The 22629-nt window shown below is 35.5% G+C and overlaps 1 protein-coding gene across 4 annotated transcripts in view; it reads left to right on the forward strand.

Annotated features, from left to right (window-relative positions):
* ABCD3 (ATP binding cassette subfamily D member 3) overlaps positions 1-22629 on the forward strand; it is a 74446-nt gene that overhangs the window by 33917 nt on the left and 17900 nt on the right. For 2 of the 4 annotated variants that reach the window (XM_045801740.2, XM_045801745.2), the window contains exons 5-16: positions 5682-5751; positions 7079-7176; positions 7539-7662; positions 9992-10048; positions 11973-12115; positions 15241-15310; positions 17808-17877; positions 17967-18064; positions 18180-18271; positions 19844-19935; positions 20017-20092; positions 20218-20281. In XM_045801740.2, the coding sequence (XP_045657696.1) occupies positions 5682-5751; positions 7079-7176; positions 7539-7662; positions 9992-10048; positions 11973-12115; positions 15241-15310; positions 17808-17877; positions 17967-18064; positions 18180-18271; positions 19844-19935; positions 20017-20092; positions 20218-20281 (1054 nt within the window). Of the gene's footprint in view, positions 1-3780; positions 3851-5681; positions 5752-7078; positions 7177-7538; positions 7663-9991; positions 10049-11972; positions 12116-15240; positions 15311-17807; positions 17878-17966; positions 18065-18179; positions 18272-19843; positions 19936-20016; positions 20093-20217; positions 20282-22629 lie in introns of all 4 variants that reach the window. The other 2 variants (XM_045801743.2, XM_045801744.2) reach the window with 2 other exon arrangements.

Genomic DNA, 22629 nt, shown 5'->3' on the forward strand with positions numbered 1-22629 from the left:
GAATAGAGAAAGTTATTTGCATAGGATTAAAACCCTAACTACATGCCTCAGAACATGTGTAATTGTGTAGGCTCATGTATTCAACACAGGTCTCCCTGAAACCTGTGGTCAGTGCCCGGCCTCTTTCTTCTAACCAAAGTAATACATGAACACAGCTTAATATCAAATAGTGTTACTGGACTTAATCACAAACACATCAGTTCTGTGCCCCATTCTTCCACTTGTAACTGCCATTCCCAGAGCCAGTTGTTTTCTTTTCTTTTTACTGTTCATCTCTACCTCTGCATTTCAGTGTAACTTGTGTTACTGTCCTAGATTTTTCAGCTTTAGAGAGTACACATTTATTTACTACTTTGAAAGATGAGAATTAGCTCTTTTACACTCCTACCCATGCCCACGCTCATCCTCTTGTGTTATTTTATTGCATTTTTTGTTAAGTCAGAATTTATTGCTGACATGATTTTGCCTGTTCACCACTGAGCCACATGTTGTACTTTGGTAGTTTCTTTGATATACAACTTTTTGTTTTTCCTGGCATTTAAATATTACAAGTTTTTGTCTGTGTATCTTAGTTCTTTTCCTACTTCTTACTAATTCAGCTCAAGCTTATTGACAACACTGTAAAATCTTCTCAGTATTGTAATATGGTCATACACACCAGGTAATCTTTTGATTTTTGTCTATTACCACTCCACCCTATACCTCTTGTTAGTTTCTTGTCTTCCTGCCCTAATCTGTATTGATTGCACTTTAAGTCCACTAAAGAGCAGTTCAGTTTGAATTTGCTTTAATTATGATCTTGGGAATTTCTTTTATCTTTCTCTTTTGTGTTAAATAACCTGTTTTCTGAATCCTTTGTCTTCCTTTTCCTTAGTTCACTTTCTCATTTTGGCATGTACAGTGTTTTTCTGAGAACGGGCACAATGGAAGTAAATTTTCGAGACCTGAACTCTTGATTGATAGTTTAGCTATGTTTATAGATTCCAACCTGGAAATAATTTTTTGTTAGAATTTTGAAAGCATCACCTGTTGTCCTCTGTAGAGCTCAGCAGTTCTCAGCCTTGGTTGCAGAATGATTAGAATCATCTGGGGAATTTTGAGAACGATTAACACCTGTGCCCACCCCTAGAGATTCTGATTCAATTAGTCATTAGTTTTTGAAACATCCCAAGTGATTCTAATGTGGAGCTATGGTTAAACACTGCTGGTCTAGCTGCCACATTGGGTGTGGAGGCCCATTCCTGTGCCGCTTGCTCTTCCTTAGCAATGGATCTGTATTTACCCTGCTGTGGAAGCTTTTATGATTTTTTTTTTATTGTGGATGTATTGCTGGTATTTAGGAATTTTCCTGAATGTCGCTGTGAATTTTCCCCACTATGCTGGGCACTAGGTGGGCTCTTTTCAACTGAGAAACTCATTCTGCATTCTGAGAAATTTTCTTGTGCTTTTAAAAAATTCTTCCACTCTATTTTTTTCTGTATTTTTTCTGGAATCCTTATTACTTGAGTGTTGGAACCCTAGGCTGATCATCTGATTATCTTATGATTTCTCTACTATTCCATCTCTGACATTTTATTTTCTAGGAAATTTCTTTTTACTTTATCATCCAGTGAATTTGTATTTGTCATCATTTTATTTCCAAGAGTTACCTTTTTGTGTGGATGCTCATTTTTAGAGCAATCATTCTTGCAAGTGTGTGACTTTTTTTTTTTTCTTTAGCTTCCTGCATTGTTTCTGTTTTTCCTTGGTCCTTTGTTGTTCTCATTTTTGTTGTTCATGTTAGAGGCTTTCCTCGTGTCTGTCACTCTTGCCTGTCTATTCATCTTTAAAAGTGAAGGGCTAAAAATCTCGCTAGAAGCCAAGTCAAGGGCTTATTGATTATCTGGTCTCCCTGAATGGTGCTCAGAAAGAGAGTCTGGTCATTTTTGTGTGTGTGCCCTAGTGAGGAATCCTCTAACAAAGTCTAAGAAGTTTGTCGTAAACATAATTGAGGGGTTTATTTGTTGCTGCTAGCGTATCAGCTTTGAAAGATCAGATTTATTGCTAAGTTCTGCTTATATGAGCTGTGTGCGTAATTTGAGTCCTTTGTATAATGTAGAGAAGACATGTATGCCCTGTTACATGATTATAGAGTTTTATATTTTTTCCTTTGATGACGTTACTATCCAAGTGCCATATCTGTTAATAAAAATACAAGCTCCCCAACTATAGCATTGTTAATAGCAAAATATGCAGGTTATATCCACAATAAACATCATATTAGGTGTCTGTAGAAAGTCACATATTACATATAAAGAACCTTGCATAACCTTTTTATAGTATAGAAGAGTAGTTTATTTTTATTTTTTAAAGTTTTTTTCCTTTTATTTACATTTTGTGATTTCATGTTTTTGTAATCCAAAAGAATATTTGCTCTTCTAAACTAGGGATTTCCAACCTTAATTGAATAGATGCTGATTTTAATTTTCTCACCATCTTAATGCCCTGGAGAAAATGCATTGCAATAGTAGGTGGTACATTAACTGGTGATGATGGACAAGAGGAGGGTTATTATCTAGCATGAGCCAGCTTGTAATTCTACTAGATAGCGTCATCAATTTGTTGGGTACTCAGTTTTAAAATTTAGATATGAGATAAAGAAAAAAATGAAAAAAAAAAACTCAAAAAACTAAGAGTTTCTAAAAAACATTATTTTGATACTATTTAAACTCAACAGAAGTTGCAGAAACACTACAAAGAACTTCCATATACTCTAAAAAAAATTTTTTTTAAAGATTTTATTTATTTATTTGAGAGAGACAGCGCAAGCATGAGCGGTGGGGAGGGGAAGAGGGACAAGCAGACTCCCGCTGAGCAGGGAGCCCAGTGCAGGGCTCTACCCCAGGACCCTGGGATCACGACCTGAGCCAAAGGCAGACAGACACTTAACAAACTGGCCACCGAGGAACCCCACTTCCATATACTCTTAACCCGTATTCATCAATTGTGAAACAGTCATTTTAAGGTAAATTGTTAACTTTCTCCTTGATAAATATTTTTGAGCTTCTATGTGTGAGATCGTTGATATTTGCTTAAATTTAACATTTTTAAACATCGTGAATTCATAATAGCTCTAACCTGCTACTAAAGCTACATTATAAATTGATTTTTCTGGGGCGCCTGGGTGGCTTAGACGTAAAGCATCTGCCTTCAGCTCAGGGCGTGATCCCAGAGTCCTGGGATTGAGCCCCACATCAGGCTCCTCTGCTGGGAGCCTGCTTCTTCCTCTCCTACTACCCCTGCCTGTGTTCCCTCTCTCGCTGGCTGTCTCTCTCTCTGTCAAATAAATAAATAAAATCTTAAAAAATTATTTTTCTGTTTTTTCCTTTTTGCTTCTTCCAAAGAGGTTTAGATTCATCTGTTTCTGCTTTAAAAAAAAAAAAAAAAAAGTCTGAAAGCGACTCGTTCTGGTCCTTAATGTACATTTTAATATCCTTTACATCTTTTAGGCCTATTTGTTAGCAGTGGCTAAAGACTTTGGAGTATGGGCAAATTTTAATGGGACAGACTCCTTCTTTAAGGTAGAAACTGGAAATTCCATGATACAGAGGAGAATCCTTCATACCTTGTTGCTGCTATAATGTATTTATAAAGATATGTTTTATTTTCACCCATTTGACTAAGGCATTTTAAAATCATTTAAATATCACCAAATTATCTTTTATAAAGATCCTTACATGTTTTAGAAGTAATATGATATAAACTGTAAAATTACTCTTTACTATTATTTTTCTTTTGCAGCGGAATAATAAGCAGAAATAAGGCTTTATTCAAGAAACCATTTTTTAAGTTTATAGCTGCTACTCCAATGGTAACCATTGCTGAATGGTAGCATGTGCTTTACCAAGTTCTGTAATCCTGTGTGGTTCACAGCTTGGGCAGTACTAAAGCACTTTGGTTTTATGTGAAGTTTGGTTCAAACAATTTTAATCTAAACCTCTAAACTTTTTGTACTGTCTTCATTGCTCTTGTTTTCAATATTCTTATTTCTAGAAACAACATTTTTATGTGGTTCTATTTTAGCTTTTTTCGAGTTCAACTTAAATTAAAAAAATTGTTTAGCACTTCTAATCAAAATTGGACTAATAATTTTTTTGTCATTCTATAAAGTAGTGTTTCCCAAAGTATGTTCTGTGGAATGCCAGCTGTGACAGAGGAAATAATACATGCTGCAGAACCCTTTCAGAGAGTTTTAATGCACAAGTTTCATGTTACATTAAGAGTTTTGAGAAGGTCTTTGATAAAGACATTTGTTAGCTTTGTTTAACCCAAGTTTCCTCAAAATTATTTGACCATGCACCTTTTTTGCTCTCAAAGAGCAGTTAACATTACGTGGCATTATTCACCTACTCCCTCATAAAAATCAGATTATTTCTGCGTCATATACTGTATCATTTTTTCGTATGTGGAGCTAGGTTTCAATCATTTAGTGCAGTGTTTTCCAAATATATTTTACTTACATTTGGGAATATTAATAAATATTGTTTGAAAAAAGAGTATGTGAACAAATAAGTTATATCTTTTTAGTAGATCATAGATATATGGTACTCAGAGATCCTTATATGATATAATGGTTTTCAAAAAGCAGTAGAATTCTTACTTTAAGTTCTTTTTTTTTTTTTTTTCAAAATTTTATTTATTTATTTATTTGTCAGAAGGGAAGAGAGGGAACAGAAGCAGGGGGAGCAGAAGGCAGAGGCAGAGGGAGAAGTAGTCTCCCATCTGAGCAGGGAGCTCGGTGCAGGACTTGATCCCAGGACCCCGGGATCATGACCTGAGCTGAAGGCAGCCGCTTAACCGACTGAGCCACCCAGGCGTCCTTTAAAGAAGTTCTTAATGAATATTTTTAGAACAGAGAAATGTGTAAAATAAATTAAAAAATGTAAAAGAGGAGTTGGTCTAGTTGAAGTGTGTTAACAGGTCTGAAGCCTCTAGAGAACCGTTCTGAGGCTCTGAGGAACCCCGCGAGTCTGCTAGAGAGGACTTAGGATTTAGTCCTGGTGTCAGCAGATAAGGCTCCACGGGTCAAATCGCACTGCCATCCGTTTGGGAAAATTGTATTAAGATGCAGCCAGTCTCATTCTTGGCTGTTTTTCCTCTGCAGTAGCAGAACTGAATAATGGGAACTAAGACCTTCTGGCCCACAGAAGCTTAAAATATTTACCCTTGACCTGTTACAGTGAGAGTTGGCTGATCTCTCATTAGGCTATCTCTGCCCTTAGTTCACACAAATGAGAATCAGGATATTAAAATATTTCAAAACAAATACTAGTTTATTTCATCCATAGTAACCCATTGCTGGCTCTATAAAGTTGTTGGTTGTTTTGCCATCTACACCCCTTTTGTGGCAGCATAAGCCTTTTTTTAAATTACCATTTTTACAAAGGGAAGATCCAAGGAAATCATTGTTACTTAATTTTGCCATTTATAGAGTGATTTTCAAGAAGCCTCTTTAAAATGATCAAATTTCAAAAGTTGGAAACATGTTTCTACATGAAAAATGTTTTTTCAGCCTCTTTTTTTCTTATTGACTCTTTTGAGTCAATAAAAACTTCCAAGAGCAATTTTAGAGCTTTACAGGTTTTCTTGGTGTTAAATATTGCTTCTTTTGCAACTAATACATTGCATGTGGTGGTTTGCAGTGGTATCATTGGTCGTAGCAGGAAAGATTTCAAGAGATACTTATTCAACTTCATCGCTGCCATGCCTCTCGTAAGTGTAATTCTTTAAAAATCTTTACATAGGGAGAAATTTGGATCTTACAAAATCTTCTGAGATTTTTACTTCTTAAGTTTACTTTAAAGATTTACGGTACTAATAAGTTCTTATTTCAAGTTTAGTTTTGTAACGTAGAGCAGAATTTTTCAATGTAAGCCTTTCTCCTAGATAGTAAAAAAGGAATTAGGTTGGGTTCTATTTCATTGTCTACATATGTGGATGTGTCCCTATGTGTTGTTTTGGTCTAACCTTTAGGCCAGGGTTTCTCTGAAGTTTAGTAGCATCCTACTTGATGGCAGTAGTGCCCCTCTCCCAGTTTTAACAACCCCAAATGTCTCCAGGACATTGGCAAATGTCCCGAGGAGGCTGGGGTGTGGGTAGGTGTGGTGGCAAAATCACCCTGATTGAGAACCATTGCTTTAGGCCATAAACTTATTATCATAGTAACTTGAACCACTAATGTAGTTGAAGTGAAATTGGAATTTATTATCTGAATTTATGAAAGATAAAGGTCAGTGTTTGGTTTAAATCACAAGTGATATTCTTAGCTTGGTTCTTTATTTTATTGGCACTATAAGAATTTTAATATTGTAAATATGGGAGAAAAAAAACTTGATTGTGAAATCCAGTTAATTAGAAAATATGTCAGAGATTTAATAAAGCTTGAGGATACATGTACATGGCTTTTAGACCTTTAAAAAATTTGAGATAAGCAGTGTAGATGGTGAGTAAAAGATGGAGATTCAGTGGACAACCATTGTTTTCTTGAGGAAATGTTTATGTAAATGTGAGTTTGGAACTATGGAAGAATTAATTTTAATGAAATGATGGGAAAGAGAAGGTGACTCTAGAAATAATCTGGAAATGGTGCTAGTTGGTATGAAATTGATAGTATTTTTTTAACAAATGCAAATAGAATTCATTGTCTAGGGTTGTAGTGCTTGTAGTAGGAAACAGAAGATAGAAACATAAATGTCAGCACTTCTTTACTTTGGATCCGAAGGGGACAGATTTGGCTTTTTGTTTGTTTGCAAAAGAAGTACCAAGATGCTTCTCATAATTAATGATGTTAACATATTCCAAATTGAGTTTCAAGTAGAGTTTTAATATATCAGGATAATATAGCCAATTGCATTTGGTTTAGCATGTTCTCTCTGTATCTTTGTACACTCTGAGTAAAACAGAACCAAATTGTATCAGTGTGGACTCTCAGTTATAAAAACCATGGGATTTGGGGACAGAGCCAATGCTAGAGAAATAAATGATAATTTTGTAAGTAGAAATGTAGTAAACCTAGTAATATGTGGTTTGTTTGTTTCAGATCTCTGTAGTTAATAACTTCTTGAAGTTTGGGTTAAATGAGCTCAAACTGTGCTTCCGAGTAAGACTAACTAAATACCTCTATGAGGAGTATCTCCAGTAAGTGATAACCTATTTTTATATTAAAAATACTTAAATTGAATAGAAATGCTTATGATATTGAGATAGAGAAGTTTTTCTTTTGTATTGGATATGTTTTTTAAGGAAGTTCTCTTAGACCCAGAAGGACATAGGCAAAAGCCTCAGCAGTTTAGACTCTAATCCTGGCGCTTCCATTAATTTGCAAGTCATCCTTCTCTGGACTTGCTTCCTTATCTCTAAAGTCCCTAAGCACAACCTTTAAGGTCTCTTCCAGCTCCAGACTTTTCTGTTTCTGTGAATTTGCACTGTGCGCTAGAATGTGAATTGTTTGATGTTTAACATCATTAGTTTGAATGTTGTTTTCTTACACCTGTTTTTAGAGCTTTCACATATTATAAAATGGGAAATCTGGACAACAGAATAGCCAACCCAGACCAGCTGCTTACACAAGATGTAGAAAAGTTTTGTAACAGTGTCGTTGATCTGTATTCAAATCTTAGTAAGGTAAGTTTCTTTCTGTTCTTTTGAAAAATTATTTAATTTGTTGAGTTTCAACTCTTAGCAAATTTATGTAGAATTGATGTGATGGACTTAATAGCATAGTAGGTGCTCTTAAAAGAAAATGAGAGTTGGGGCGCCTGGGTGGCGCAGTCGTTAAGCGTCTGCCTTTGGCTCAGGGCGTGATCCCAGCGTTCTGGGATCGAGTCCCACATCAGGCTCCTCCACTCAGAGCCTGCTTCTTCCTCTCCCACTCCCCCTGCTTGTGTTCCCTCTCTCGCTCGCTGTCTCTCTGTCAAATAAATAAAATCTTTAAAAAAAAAAAAAAAGAAAATGAGAGTTGTTACAATAGTTTTGCTATAGTTATTTAATTTTCTCTGTTATTTTTGTGAGGCGCTTTTGCCAAGAATGAAGAATTTAGTGTCTTATAAAGATTTTGTATAAAGTTTGCAGGCTGATTTCAATAAAACAACAGAAATTTGAATTTTTGTCACTTGACCTGTGGACCTGTGGCAATTGTTAGGAATTGACTGTCAGTTTACGTTTCCAGTTCCAAATCCATAACACTAGGCTGGGACTTCTTTCTGCCCATTTCTGTGCTTCAGTATCTCTAATTCTAATAGATCATTTGAGTAATGGCCAAAAAACTTCCCAAGATACTGGTTGATTTCAGTTTTGTAATTCCTGTTTTCCCCCACCTCAGAATATTGCCAGCGCTCTTGAGACTGAGGATAGGCCTTAACCAGGTTATTTCCTGCCAGTTTCCTCAGTTCTTATTTATCTTACTACTTAACTCACCACCCTTTACAGCTTTGGCTGTAGTTTTCTTATTAGGTCGTCTTCTTTGCCATTACTATACAAGGGGTTGGGTCACATTGTAAGAATAGGAATGCTCAGGCTTCAACCATGTGGATGGAGGGAGGACAGGCAGTTCTTAGAAAAGTGCTGTGTATCCATAAGAGCTTCCCCCATTACGATAGGCCCAACACTAGGATGCCTTTTTTTTGTTTTTTAAAGATTTTATTTATTTATTAGAGAGACAGCCAGCGAGAGAGGGAACACAAGCAGGGGGAGTGGGAGAGGAAGAAGCAGGCTTCCAGGGGAGGAGCCTGATGTGGGGCTTGATCCCATAAAGCCAGGATCACGCCTTGAGCCGAAGGCAGATGCTTAAGGAGTGCTCTACCCAGGCGCCCCGGGATGCCTTTTTTTTCTTCATGCAAACTTTTTATTCAGCTTTCCAGAAGCCTTCGCTAACTGATTCCATACTCTGGGCACTTTGACAGTTATAAATTATTGATTAATTCAGCTTTCTTTTCTGCTCCCATTACCACGTTTTGAAGTTTATTTTGTGTGTGTGTGTGGGGGGGGATATATATACAAATTTTGTGTAATTCTGTAGACATTGTTATGTATTCTTTACATCTTGGAACTTGAGCAACTCTACAGCTCAGGTCTTGTCACATTGGTAATAGAGAAAAATATAAAAGAATTGTAGTGGGCTCTGCACTACAGTATATTTACTGTTTTAAACATCTCATTGTTTGAACAGTGACTTAAATTATGAGTCATTTTTGTCAACTTTTAAATGTACTTACATTTTTCTAGTGTGTCTAGCTTCTTGATAATTTATAAGGCAAAAAAGAACAGGTTAATCTTAGTAGAAGGCAACAGAAAGGGGTGGCTGTAGACTTAAAGTGAATATAATAGGGGTTTTTCGAAAAACAGTTTAAGATATGTAAAAGCTTTTGTTATGTCATTTGAGTTGTCTGTGTGTGTAAGGAGCAGTATATTAATATCTTGTTTTATTTCTAGAAGCTTGAGTTTTATATCTGAAAATTATAGGCTCATTCAATTATTTAAACATATGGATGTTGTGATAAAGTAATAGAATTAAGCAATATCACGCTCAGGAAGAGCCCTTTGTTTCATAGGTGTAGATATATAGAAACCAGAAAAGCTGGTACTAGATTTGAGGTTATGTCTGAGATCATTTTATTTGGTGTCTTTACACTACATTGAGAAATTACTAAGTTACTAATGCTTAATTATCACGGTAGAACTACCTTACTTGATGGAAAATGATAAATGTTTTTCCCACTTGATGGTCAGTAGACATTGGTCATGCTGTCTCTATTTTAAGTTTCTTGAGAATAAGAACTGTTTCCTTTATGTATTTGTTGAGCTATATACTGTTTATAGTGCATTATATATAACGGGAACTCTGCATATTGACAATTATGTGTTAAATGTTGAATAGCATCTTATATTTATCTTGTTTTATTAGCTATCAATCTACACAATCTACTTTTTAATTCTTACCTTCTAATATTTACAGCCATTTTTAGACATAGTTTTGTATATCTTCAAGTTAACAAGTGCAATAGGAGCTCAGGTGAGTTTATTTTTTAAATTGCTGTAATATTATGTTGTAAATAGCTGGATTGTTCGTAGGAATTTTTATGTGTCTCAGAGAATGTGTTTTTATAAAGTCTAGTTATAAAATAATACTTAAAAGACTTAAAAAATACTTAAAGACTTAAAAAATACTCTAATTTGGTGTTTGAATTTTCCTTAAGTCAGATACTTGGAAAATTTTTGTGGCATTAATAACCAGAAGTGCTTAAACATTGACATCCATGTGTTTACTGTTGTAAAGTAATGTCTAAAAAGAGATTTGGAGGAAGCCATTTTAATATGAAACTTGAATGTTAAAATATAGGAAGTACCTTTAGATATAATGATTTTGTATATAATATGTAATTTTATAGTTATATAAATGGTTGACTATCTCATGAGCCTTATTACCCTGTCTTTCTAATATTTGTGTTGGTAAGAATGACCTTTAAATTTTCCCTGAGTATTCTCATTGAAATATAACTTTAGTCATGTAATATGTGGTGCTACTCTTATGTATGTATTACACAACCGTGTAATAGTGTGCCTGTACTATGTATATATGCACATGTGTATGCATACACATCTTGTAACTGATTAATATATAATTTATATGGTAGTTTTTGCTACTTTCCAGAACACTGGGGAAAGTAGTTTTTTATTTGAATTTTCTTGTCTGCTGTGCTAACCTTCTGCTACCCTATGATCTAGGTTTAATCATTCTTCTAGCTTGTTTTTCCTATAAACAAGTGAATAGGCCTAATCCCTCTTGTCTTTGTGCTGTGATATTTTTATGGTACTTATTACATTTTTATAATACCTAAATTATTATCTGATTCTGCATTTCTCAAAGGTAGAAACTATGTTTTAGTTCTCTCCTTTGCCCATTCTTACATTGACTGTTGAAATGCATTGAATCAATCACAATTAAAAAATATTGAATACAAATTATAGTCCAGACATGTTGTGCTAGGTAGTGAGATAAAAAGATGAGTAAGACACAGTTCCAGCTGAAGAAGGTTTACAATCTAGTGAAAAAATAGATATTCAGACAATTATAATGTAGAATGATAAGTCCAGTGTCAGAGGTTTGAATAAAATATTTAGTGTCCAGAAGAATTGGAGGTGATATTTAAGTTGCTCTGAGGAGGATGAGTAGGTGTCTGTTAGATATGTCAGGCTTGCCAGGCATAAGACCAACCTCATTGAATGGCATGTTCAGGAAATAGTTTTTGCAGTATGGCAGAACATACGATACAGATGGGAATGAGGGAAGTGCCTGTGATGAGCTTGGAGAGGTAAGCTTAAAGCTTCTCTCTTGGGTTGGCCAGTGGGTGATGAGGTTACTCACCAAGTTAGAAGGTCTGGCAGCTGCAAGCAAGATGTAGGAGAAGGGAAAGGCAGGTAGAGCTTGTTTGGGGGACTTTAGCTTGAGGCCCTACAGAGTAGTGAGGTAAGGGTATATGTTACTTACTTAAATACTATCTTGGATTCTTAAGAGTGATGGGAGTAGAAATAAAAATTTGGGAGGAAAAAGCTAAGGAGGAAACCTCAGGGAATATTAACATTCCAAGAGAAGGCAAAAAAAAGAGGTCTGAGAGTGTCTGTAGAATCTTAAGGGAATTATCAGGTAGAGTTCCATCAAGAGTTTTAGATGCCATAGGAAGAGTGAGGACAGCAATTAGGAGTTTTTAGGTCAGCAAATTGATACAGTGTTGGAAGAACAGAATAGATGAGTAGTTAAAAGTGTGAAGGCCCAATTTGTATTTTCCCAAAAAAGAAATAATTAAAGGGGAAAAATTATCCAAGAGAGCAATGTCTCTCAAAGTCACTGGAGCTATTTATAGAAATTGTGCGTGTTGCATCCAGTGAATGTATTACGATATCCTTAAACTTTGTATATTCTTTTCCAATAATAATAGGGTCCAACAAGTATGATGGCCTACTTGATTGTTTCTGGGCTACTCCTAACTCGACTTAGAAGACCCATTGGTAAGATGACAATAACTGAGCAAAAGTATGAGGGAGAGTATAGGTTCGTTAATTCCCGGCTCATCACAAACAGGTAAGAAGAAATGTATTAAATTTAGCTATACTAAAAGTTTGTTTTTATGAATATTGATGTCATATAAGTTAATTCCAAAAAGTCTGGGAGACACTGTTACCAAAATTGTGTGTGTGTGTGTGTGTATTTACCTCTTTTGAATAACCAATTATGAAAAATACCAGTTTTATAAAGTAGCAGTCTTCAACGTTTCTCTTTTTCTTAACTGCGTAGTATCCGTGGTTCACTTCTTCATCTCTTTTATTGACTAATTTTCTATTAATTTTACTTTAAACACACTCAAAATACAATTCAAATTCATTTACTTATAATACTTCCTCAAAGAAAATTCTGTCTCCGTTTATCCACAAATACTTTTATTTTGAGACTGTGTATGCTCAGTAATTCAGTCTCCCTGCATGAGTCTCTACCTATTTTCCAGATAGTTTCCAAAATAGGAAGAAAAAGTATTCGGCTTTGGAGCCAGCCTAACTAGTTTCAAAATCTGCTTCCTCCACTTATCAATTATATATTATATGATTTGTGGAAAGTTAGTTATAGCTTCACTTTTCTTGTTTATAATAGAGAATATAGGACTATTGTGAGGATTAAATATGAAATACATACAAAGCTTCCAGCATAGGTTTTTTTTGTTTTTTTTAAGATTTTATTTATTTATTTGACAGAGATAGAGACAGCCAGCGAGAGAGGGAACACAAGCAGGGGGAGTGGGAGAGGAAGAAGCAGGCTCCCAGCGGAGGAGCCTGACGTGGGGCTTGATCCCACAACGCTGGGATCACGCCCTGAGCCGAAGGCAGACGCTTTACCGCTGTGCCACCCAGGCGCCCCCCAGCATAAGTTTTGATATGTAGTAGGTACTTGGTACATTTTCTCATGTATTGATCTGTAAACCTTAAGTCATTTTGAGGGTCCTAATCTTTATTTAGTACTCTAAAGCATTTAGAAAATTACTTAGAAAATTACTCTTAACAGTTCCTCCTTCCTTTATTTCCTTATATTGCTAAAATGGTACCAATTTTAAATAGGGTTTTATGCTGTAGGGAGGTGAAGGAATAGACAGTTCGTTAAGTGGAGAGGTAATTTGCCAAGTGAATGAAAGATGGTATCAGCTAGAATGCTTTCTTTTGCAAGAAACAGAAAACCCTGACTCAGGTAGCTATAACAATAAGGACCTTTACTACTAGACATTAGAACTCTTAAGATAGCCCCATTCCAGGCACAGCATGATCAAGGCTCTGGCTCTTTGATGTTCTCGTGGCTCAGCTCTCCTTTGTATGTTGCCCCTTTCCTCAGCCTAATTTTTCTTATGATCACAAGATGGCAAAAGCAGTTTCAGATCTCACCAGCCCTCCTCCCCTATAAAAAGCCCAGAAATAAAAACAGGCCATCTCTTCAAGAGAGCAGGGAAACTTTCCCAGAAGCCCCACCCCTGACTTTGTTTCATCTCTCATTGGCCAGAGTGATCACTTGTTCATGCCTGAAGTAATCACAGCCAAGTGATTGGCTTAGACCAAATGGAACTCATTCCTTGTAGATGGGGTTGAGGCCATTCCTAAACCATTTGTGTGCATAAGAAGGGGTATGAGGTAACTAAGAAAATTGGAGTTCTCTTACATAGGAAGAAGGATGTGGAAGAGAATCAGTGATGGATAGGCAGCCATAGTATTCTGGGATGTTTTTGCCCTTTCAGGTTTTACTGGGGCTAAAATGAGTCAGAAGTAAAATGTTCATCTCATCTTCCTCCATAGGGTTAAATGTGCAGAGGAGGTAGAAGGAAGTGACAAAAGTAATTATAGGTATAGAATTGTTTCTTAGGGGCGCCTGGGTGGCACAGCGGTTAGGCGTCTGCCTTCGGCTCAGGGCGTGATCCTGGCGTTACGGGATCGAGCCCCACATCAGGCTCCTCTGCTATGAGCCTGCTTCTTCCTCTCCCACTCCCCCTGCTTGTGTTCCCTCTCTCACTGGCTGTCTCTCTCTCTGTCAGGTGAATAAATAAAATCTTAAAAAAAAAAAAAAAAAGAATTGTTTCTTAAATTGGAATTGTGATACCCTGGGGCTCTGTATTGTTGTGTCAAGGAAATGGTGAAATACAGGTGAAACATGATTCATCTTTATACAAAGTTAATTTTGTTTGAAGGGTTTGAGGCAAGAGCTACCTTGTTTTTATAATGGAAAAAAATGCAGGTACATTTTGGAGTAGGATATGAAATTCACATACATTTTTAAGAGGAAAAAAGAGACTTTAAAGAAATATTGGGTGTTTATCGAAGGCTTTTAAACTGTGCCCTCTAGACTCCTCTGTAAATCTTTACTTTGCTCTAAGAGTTATTTTTCTGGGAATGTTTACATCATACTGAATAGGGAGTGGAAAGACTAGACTTTAGAGTCAGATATGAGTTACAGTCTCAGCTGCTTGACTTGCTCGCTATATGACTTTGACAGACTTTTCTTAACTACACTGAACCGTTCTTCATCTGTAAGAATGCCCCTTTTCTTCTAGTCAAGATTCTTGTGGCCCTTATGGAGCTATTCAGGCCAGCTTAAGAAAAGGGGAGTTGTTGTGAGGATATGGGGGGATTCCCAGCATAAGAATGACTGTGCAGCCGGGACTTCTAGAACATGGCACTGTGAAGTCATTTAGACTTGGTTTGTTTTTCAGTCTTTCAAAGGCTGTATGTCATGGCATTACTCCATAGCTTCTCTTAGCTGTTGTTTTCTCCTCACCCTCCTGTAGGGTCTGTACCCCGTTTGTCATCTATAATGGCTGTTCTAGGCCTGCCTACCTATATGTCATAGCAACTTCCTTCTTATTTCTTATTAAATTAAATTAATTAAATTTCTGAGAACTAGCCCAGCACATCTTTTCCAACCGGGCTATATATGGCATACGCAACATGTGGCTGCTGTTCAGTCTGTGATGCAGTTAGGTGTGTATTCTTGTGCCCTCTGATCGGCTGAGCTAGGAGCAGGGTCGCAGGTTCAGAACTGTGGCCTGACGCACCCATTAAGCTCATACTCTTAAGTATCCATTTAAATAAAATATTCAGTCATCAAATACTGTATCTCAATTATTTTTCAGGTACCAGTAATATTAAAATTAGTTACTAAATTATTTTCTTTAATAGTGAAGAAGTTGCCTTTTACAATGGAAATAAGAGAGAAAAGCAGACTATCCACTCAGTCTTCCGAAAACTGGTAAGATAGCATGTTTGAGGCTCATGTATTTATGGAAAGATTTTTTTTGCCTATGCTGATCTATATCTGTCTATATAGGTATATATCCTTAATCTTTAAGATATTTATTTTTAAGTAACTATGAATTATTTTTATACTGTATTTTCATAATAAAAGAATAAAAACTGTCATATCAATGTATTAAGCTGCCCAGTTACAAAAATAGGTTGATTTATTAAAATAATTATATTTTTAGAGTTTGCTTAGGAGTTTAATTTAGTGATAAATTCTTTTGTTTCTGTAGCATTCTTGAAGATACTATGATGGTCGTTATTTAGAGTAGGGGTCAGCAAACTATTTCTATAAAAGACAAGATAGTACATATGTAGTTCAGGCTTTTCAGACCTTATGGTCTGTATTGACACTCAAAAGTAGCCATATACTCTATGTAAATAAGTAGGTGTAGCTATGTTCCAATAATACTTTTTATAAAAATAAATGGCAGGGTGAAATTTGGATTGTGGGCCATAGTTTGTTGACCCTTGATTTGGAGTTTAAAACATTGTTTCTTGTGAAAACTGTGTATGTATCAGTTTTTATTTTCTTGCCATTTGGAAAATTTGAAATCAAGTAATTGTATTACTTCATTTAAAAGATACTGAGTGCCATCTGATGCCTGTGCTTGTTTCAGGTGCTAGTAATAACAGTGGTGGACATGATGTACAAAATCCTGAGTCTAAGGAGCTTTCATTTTAACGGAAGCTTGTGACATTAAATATGATATTTGAGATGATTTAAAAAGCTTAAAGAAATAGTCATTTTAAATGATTTCAGGGGCACCTGGGTGGCTTAGTCGGTTGAGCATCCGACTGTGGCTCAGGTCATGATCTCATGGGTTGTGGGATTGAGTAGCACATTGGGGCTCCGTGTTCCAGAGGGGTTGGTTTGCGTGAAGATTCTTTCCCTCTGCCCCTCCCCCCACTCACATATGCTCACATTCTGTTTCTCCCTCTCCCTCTCTAAAATAAATCAGTAAATCTTAAAAAAAGTAAGTTATTTTAGAAATTGGATTTTTGTCTTATTTATATTTAACATGACTGAACTTTGATAGTGCTCACTAATAAAATGCATTTAAGGTAATTTTCCAGGAAACTGCTGTTCATCACTCTTTACATGGCTTGCTTATTCTTATCCTTTAGATTTTAGCCCCAAAGTTAACAACTTACTGTGGCCTTGCTTTCTCTGGCTAGTCTGTCTAAAATGGCCTCCACTAGTTACTTCCCAGTTCAATGATCCGTTTCCTTAAAAGATGTGTTGCAATTTATAATTATCTTATTTGTTTTCTAGTTTGTCTCTTTCATTAAAATGTAAATGTCATGAGCTCAGGGACCTTGTCTGTTTTATTCATTGTTGTATCTCCAGCATTGAGCACAGCATGTAACACATGGCATTCATTGAATAAATATTTCAGTCATTGTGCTTTTGCAAAAGATACTAAGAGGAAGCCACCCTGTACTCAGGAAACTCATATTTTAGTGGAGAAGACAATAAACAACAACTGAATATTTTATATGATTCTGAGTAGTAATGAATTCTATGACCAAAAATAAAATGGGATGACATGGTGCAGTGTGATGGGGTGGTTGTCTAGCTATTTTAGGTAGGGTAGCAAGGTCTTTCTTGAGGAGGTGACATTTTATCAAAAACCCACATGGAATGAGGGAGTTAGTCACAAAATAGAACTGTCTAGGACAGCAGTGTTCCTGGCAGAGGGAACAGCAAGAGGAAAGCCTTAAGGCAGTTTGAGGAACCAATATTTCTGGAGCTCAATGAGAAGGAACAACAGAGAGGCAGATTAAGTTTAGAATAGAGCCTGGTGCCAGATCATGCAGGGCCTTGAATAATCTGATAGATGGAAAAGTTGAGAACACTGAAAAGGCAGAATATAAAACATTTTTAGACTTGTAATTTTGAGGTATTGCATGCTCGATTAAAGCTGCAGACTAAGGCTGTACTACATTGATGACATTAGCACTTGGTTCAGATGAAGTGTAATAAGATTCTTAGGGAAAGCATAGACCGGATGTCTCCAACTAAAGCAAAGCACTGAGAGCCAGTCTAGACAGCTAGTGTTCTACCTAAACAGCTCATCCTTCTGTTTTATTGTTATTGTTTTGATTATTGATCAGTTTTAGCATGTATGTATCTGATAATATTGTGAATACGGTATTATATACAAATGATACCATTAACATTTATATGTAATTTCCATTCTGTTTGCATAAAAATGGTTTCATAAAGTATTTGGCATCTGCTCTGTAATAAGTATTGTGCATGAAATGTGATGTATACTATAATCAGAAATCATAGGCAGTATTTGTGGAATAAATAAACAGTTTTTTTAATTTTCAGTAAGTATTTGTGGAACAAATAAATTATGCAGACTTCTATTTTCAGGGTAGATTCATATTTTTAAATACACATAAAATACATATTTTTTTCTTTTGCTTTCTGCCAGGTGGAGCATCTCCATAATTTTATTTTGTTTCGGTTTTCTATGGGCTTCATTGATAGCATAGTTGCCAAATGTAAGTATGCTTTAAAAGAGATAGTGGAATGAAATTTGTGGAGAAAGTGAAGTATTGTTAATGTTTAAGTCTTAACTGTCTTGTTTCAGATTTTGCCACTGTTGTTGGTTACGTAGTTGTAAGTCGTCCTTTCCTAGATTTGTCTCATCCTCGACATCTCAAGAGTACACATTCAGAACTTCTAGAGGTAAAGTATTAGTAATCATAGTCATAATAAATTAAAATTTAAATATAAAAACAAATAAAAGCTAGTTTTTAGTCTTAGAAATATAAGTGAAAACTAGTATTTATTTCTGTTTAAGGATTACTACCAAAGTGGAAGAATGCTTTTGCGAATGTCTCAAGCTCTGGGTCGGATAGTTTTGGCTGGCCGTGAAATGACTAGATTGGCTGGGTAAGTAAGATTAGTAATACTGAGCAATTGCAGCAAATAAGTTTTAAAAATATGTTATACTTAATGATTGTGCTCAGTTGAGGTTAAGATACGGGTCAACTGAAGCCCCATTTCCCATTCCTGCAAGTTGATTTTGATAGGAAAATTGAGGAAGATTTTTCTCTGAGAGGGAACTTTTCATGTTTCCTTATGAGGTCTGTTTTTGAGTCTTCAACCAGGTTGGTGGTTCTCAAGCTGTCTGCTTCATGGATACTAGTATTCAGTAAGTTAGGAAATGTTAAGTCGTGGCAGTCTTTTCTTAATTCATGGGAAATTAAGTTAATAGAATATTTATATTTGAACTTTTTTGTCCTTCACTGTATTTTTTTCCCTTAGGTTTTTGAAACTGGCAACTAGCAAAAGATAAAGACGAAGTTGATTTTAATGGGAAAAAAAGTGAAAAGTCACCTTGTGGTGTCTGTAGATGCAATTGCAAATATGGTCATTCTGTCTAGTAAAATTGTTCTTAGATTGTAATATGGAATTAAGTATTTCAGTATTTTAAGATCTAATATAAAGGGCTTGGTATGGCATAAAAAAACACCATAATGTATAAAGTACATCTGAAGAAATTGGATTACTTCAGATCCTTCCCAGACCTGTGACTCATCTGCATATTTCTTCTTTATTCCTCCGCTTTTTTGGCAGTTTAGGTTTTCATGGCAAGATGGAGGAGATTGTCAACTACTCTGAGGAGTCTCTTGAGAATGTGGACATTCTTCCTACTTGTTAATAACTTTTCTTATGCCTTTACGGTTCATGGTAGATGGGGTGCTTCTGTTCCTTCAGGAGGTTTCTGCTTGATTTTCACAAAAAAGTTCCCTTTTGCTTCTTTGTTGTAGATTGCTTTCTCTTTGACCATCACATTATTTTTATTTCCTTGATGTCTTGGCATTAGTTTTGATTTCTCTCTATAGCCACAGTGATTTCTATGTAATATTAAGAACACTTCATCTTTTCTCGCATTTTTGAGTAGGAAAGAGAGGAATCTTCCATATTCTTCCATGTTTGCAGGGAGATAGCAGGCATTTGGCATGTATGTAATAAATGCCTTACTCACACAGGAAGGCTAACTTTATGCTTGGCTATAGCTCACTCCAGGAGGAACTCGGTCCATACTTCCTATGTCTGAGGAATGTACTAGCACTAGTCCTTGCGTAATATCTACTAGAAACCTTGAAATTCTAGTGGCAAACAACCTTCTTGACTCACCTGTTAATGAAGTAATTATCTGTTGAGGTGGAGATCCGATGAAACCTCTTCCCTTATCCTCATGTTCCTGCTCTCCTACTGAAACATGATAATAAAGCATGCATACCCTGTTACTCATACTTTTTGATGATGAGACTTCTTTTAGGTTATTTCATTTAAACTAAATTATAATTTTAGAAATTTCAGTTCAGTTTGAATAAGAATTTTGAACATAATGTTATATGTCAGTTACAGCTCAAATAAATAACAAAAATCATATCTTTTATCATAGTAAAAGATATGGCCTTTGGAGTTTTCATTATGACTTTTTTTTAATTTCAGTTTTACTGCTCGGATTACAGAATTAATGCAAGTACTAAAGGATTTAAATCAAGGCAAATATGAGCGCACAATGGTCTCTCAACAAGAAAGCGGTAAATACAAATGCACTAGGTAACATAGTTTAAGTTTTGGCTAACATAATGTGATGCTTTAATACTTATTTTCCACTTGAGGTGTTGAAGAAGGAGCACAAGTCATTCCCTTGATACCTGGTGCTGGAGAAATCATCAATGCTGATAACATTATAAAGTATGTATAGGAAAAGTTCTTTAGCACCATAAACATTTGTTAAACTGTATAGTAGTGTTCTCTTTCAGCTATGTTTGCTTAATGTTTAATATAAAATTGTAATTTTTTATCAATTTTCTCTGTAGATTTGATCATGTTCCTTTAGCAACGCCAAATGGAGATATTTTGATCCGAGACCTTAATTTTGAAGTAAGTTATTAAATGATTGTATATGAGCTTAGATCAGATTTAAAATGTGAAATGAAAAAACTTGTCTGAATATGTAAATTAACTGTAAGGCTTGACTTAGTTTCTGAATCTATAAAATTCTTTCAAAAAATAAGTCTTTGAAACACTTAGAAATCTATCTTTCTTAATAGTTAGGACTTTAAAGTTTCAGATGTTACTATCAAAAAATCTTTTGCAAATAAAGTCAGTCTCAAAAAAGTCATAGAAGATATAGTTGATTGTAATCTCTGGTGGGAAATGAATATTTAAACATGCAATATAATTTTAGTCTAAGTTGAAAAAAATTAGGGTTAGGTATTGTTTTGACTGTGCAGGAGGATCTGTCTCTATACAAACCAAATACAGACTCTGTTCTCACTGAAAACGGGAGAGCCACACAGCAGCCCTGCAGTAACATCTCATGCCAAGTGAAGAGTGATGCTGATTCAGTATTGTCTCTTAATCCAAGGGAATGTGGCAGACCCAGTTAAAAAGAAAAAGCAAAAGAGGAGTATTTTTGTATGATTTATAAGACACTCCCACACCTAAGGGTTACTATTAGGATATATGTCTATTATGACTTTGTGAATAGTTCCGATCAGAAAATCTTGATGATTAGTAACAGATTCCTACCATGTAGGCTGTCTCCCCACTAGTCTGAAGCCCACTAGGCACCACTTCATTAGAGCAACACTGTCCAGTAGAACTCTTCACAGTGATGGAAATGTTCTGTATTTTCTTTGTCCAATATAGTAGCCACACTTGAAATTTAATTTTAATAAGTTAGATCTTAAATGGCTACACGTGACTGACTAGTGGCTACCATATGAGATGGCACAACTCTAGAATTCCTCTCTCCGTGCCTACACCACATATGCGACCTTCTGTAATTTGTGTTGTATGTAAAGATTCTTTTCAACTCGCTTCACTTTAGGAATGTTGTCTGATAATTTATAAAATAGAAGTATAATTATTGGATTTGTTTTTAAATTGTTATAATCTTAGGCAAGTCTTCAGTTTTGTTATTCTTAGTAATATATATTTTTAAAGTACATGTCTACTTTCTTCTTAAGGAACTATAAAAGTGAAAAATGTTAGTTATGCAAAGTACTTTGAACTTATTTGACAATGAGTATTATGTATTATCATATTTATCTTCAAGCCAGAAAATATAAGAATACATAGAGAAAATGTAAATATAGTTGGTAAATATTGAATGACTCCAAGTATTCCATAAGTGTTGTCTCATTTAACTCTAGGTGCTCTAGTCAGCTTGTTGTGCTCCATTGGCACAGTAGGTAGCCACCCACCAGACTTGATTTCAGAGATAAAGCAGAGCACAGTCTAATCTTTATTAGATTTTCAGTCGCTCCCTTATTGCCATTACCCCAGGGGAAAAAGGGCCATGGGATTTCTCCAGTGAACAGTCCTTCGCCCTTTCTTCCACTTTCCCTCACTCTGTCTTTATGCAGAAATAGGTTCCATTAACTAACAATACAGATGTATACATGGATTAAGCATAGTGAGAAGGGATTCTTTGGGATCTCTATGTACAGATACATGGAAGAGAGAAGATGATTATCATCTGTGATATTACTCATTTTGTCACATGTTACCACACTGAAGTTGTCACTTTCCTGTCCAGAAGCTCTTCCTTTGAAAGCCCTTATGTTTGGATTTAATATACTTTTAGCCATCAGTCCCTGTAATTTCAACTTTTGTAGTCTCAAACCCTTCACTTCCTTGCTCTTAGTTTGGTTTCAGTTGAAAAGTCCTATATGAGTCCCTAGTTATTCCCCTGCTTGTTCAGGTTTTTTTACTTTGTGACCATGTTCTGTACCACCTGTTGTCTATCCTCTTGATTCTTATTTTGTCTTCTCTTCCAATGGAAGCTGTTTCTTTGACTTCTGTTCTTTGTCTCTTCTGTAATGAATTCCTCTTCTGTCTTGCTTTGACTTAAGGTATTTTTAAGTTAGACTTGGCCTTTTCCCATTTATTCTGTCTTTCCATCATTTTTCTTAGCCTTCCTTTAACACACATCCTTCAGTTCTTTGTAACCTTCAGTTGTTATCTACCCATTTGGCTTATTTGAAAGGATTTCTTTCACCTAGAAGGAGGTGCAATAAAACAGACTTGACCACCAAAAAATAAGTGTTTAATGCTTTATGATTATTTTGTCTTTTGTTTTACATAATAACAAAATAATATGAGCTTCTTTGGGATAGGACATTTTATACCTTATTCCTTTATAAACTCCCCCAGCACAGACAAACACATTTATTTATCTAGATGTAGACTGAAGAGACCCTAAGAAATTAATGACTTGTAGG

This window comes from Ursus americanus, chromosome 12 (genome assembly GCF_024610735.1).
Source record: "Ursus americanus isolate L20-20 chromosome 12, mUrsAme1.1.p, whole genome shotgun sequence".
Classification (NCBI taxonomy): domain Eukaryota; kingdom Metazoa; phylum Chordata; class Mammalia; order Carnivora; family Ursidae; genus Ursus; species Ursus americanus.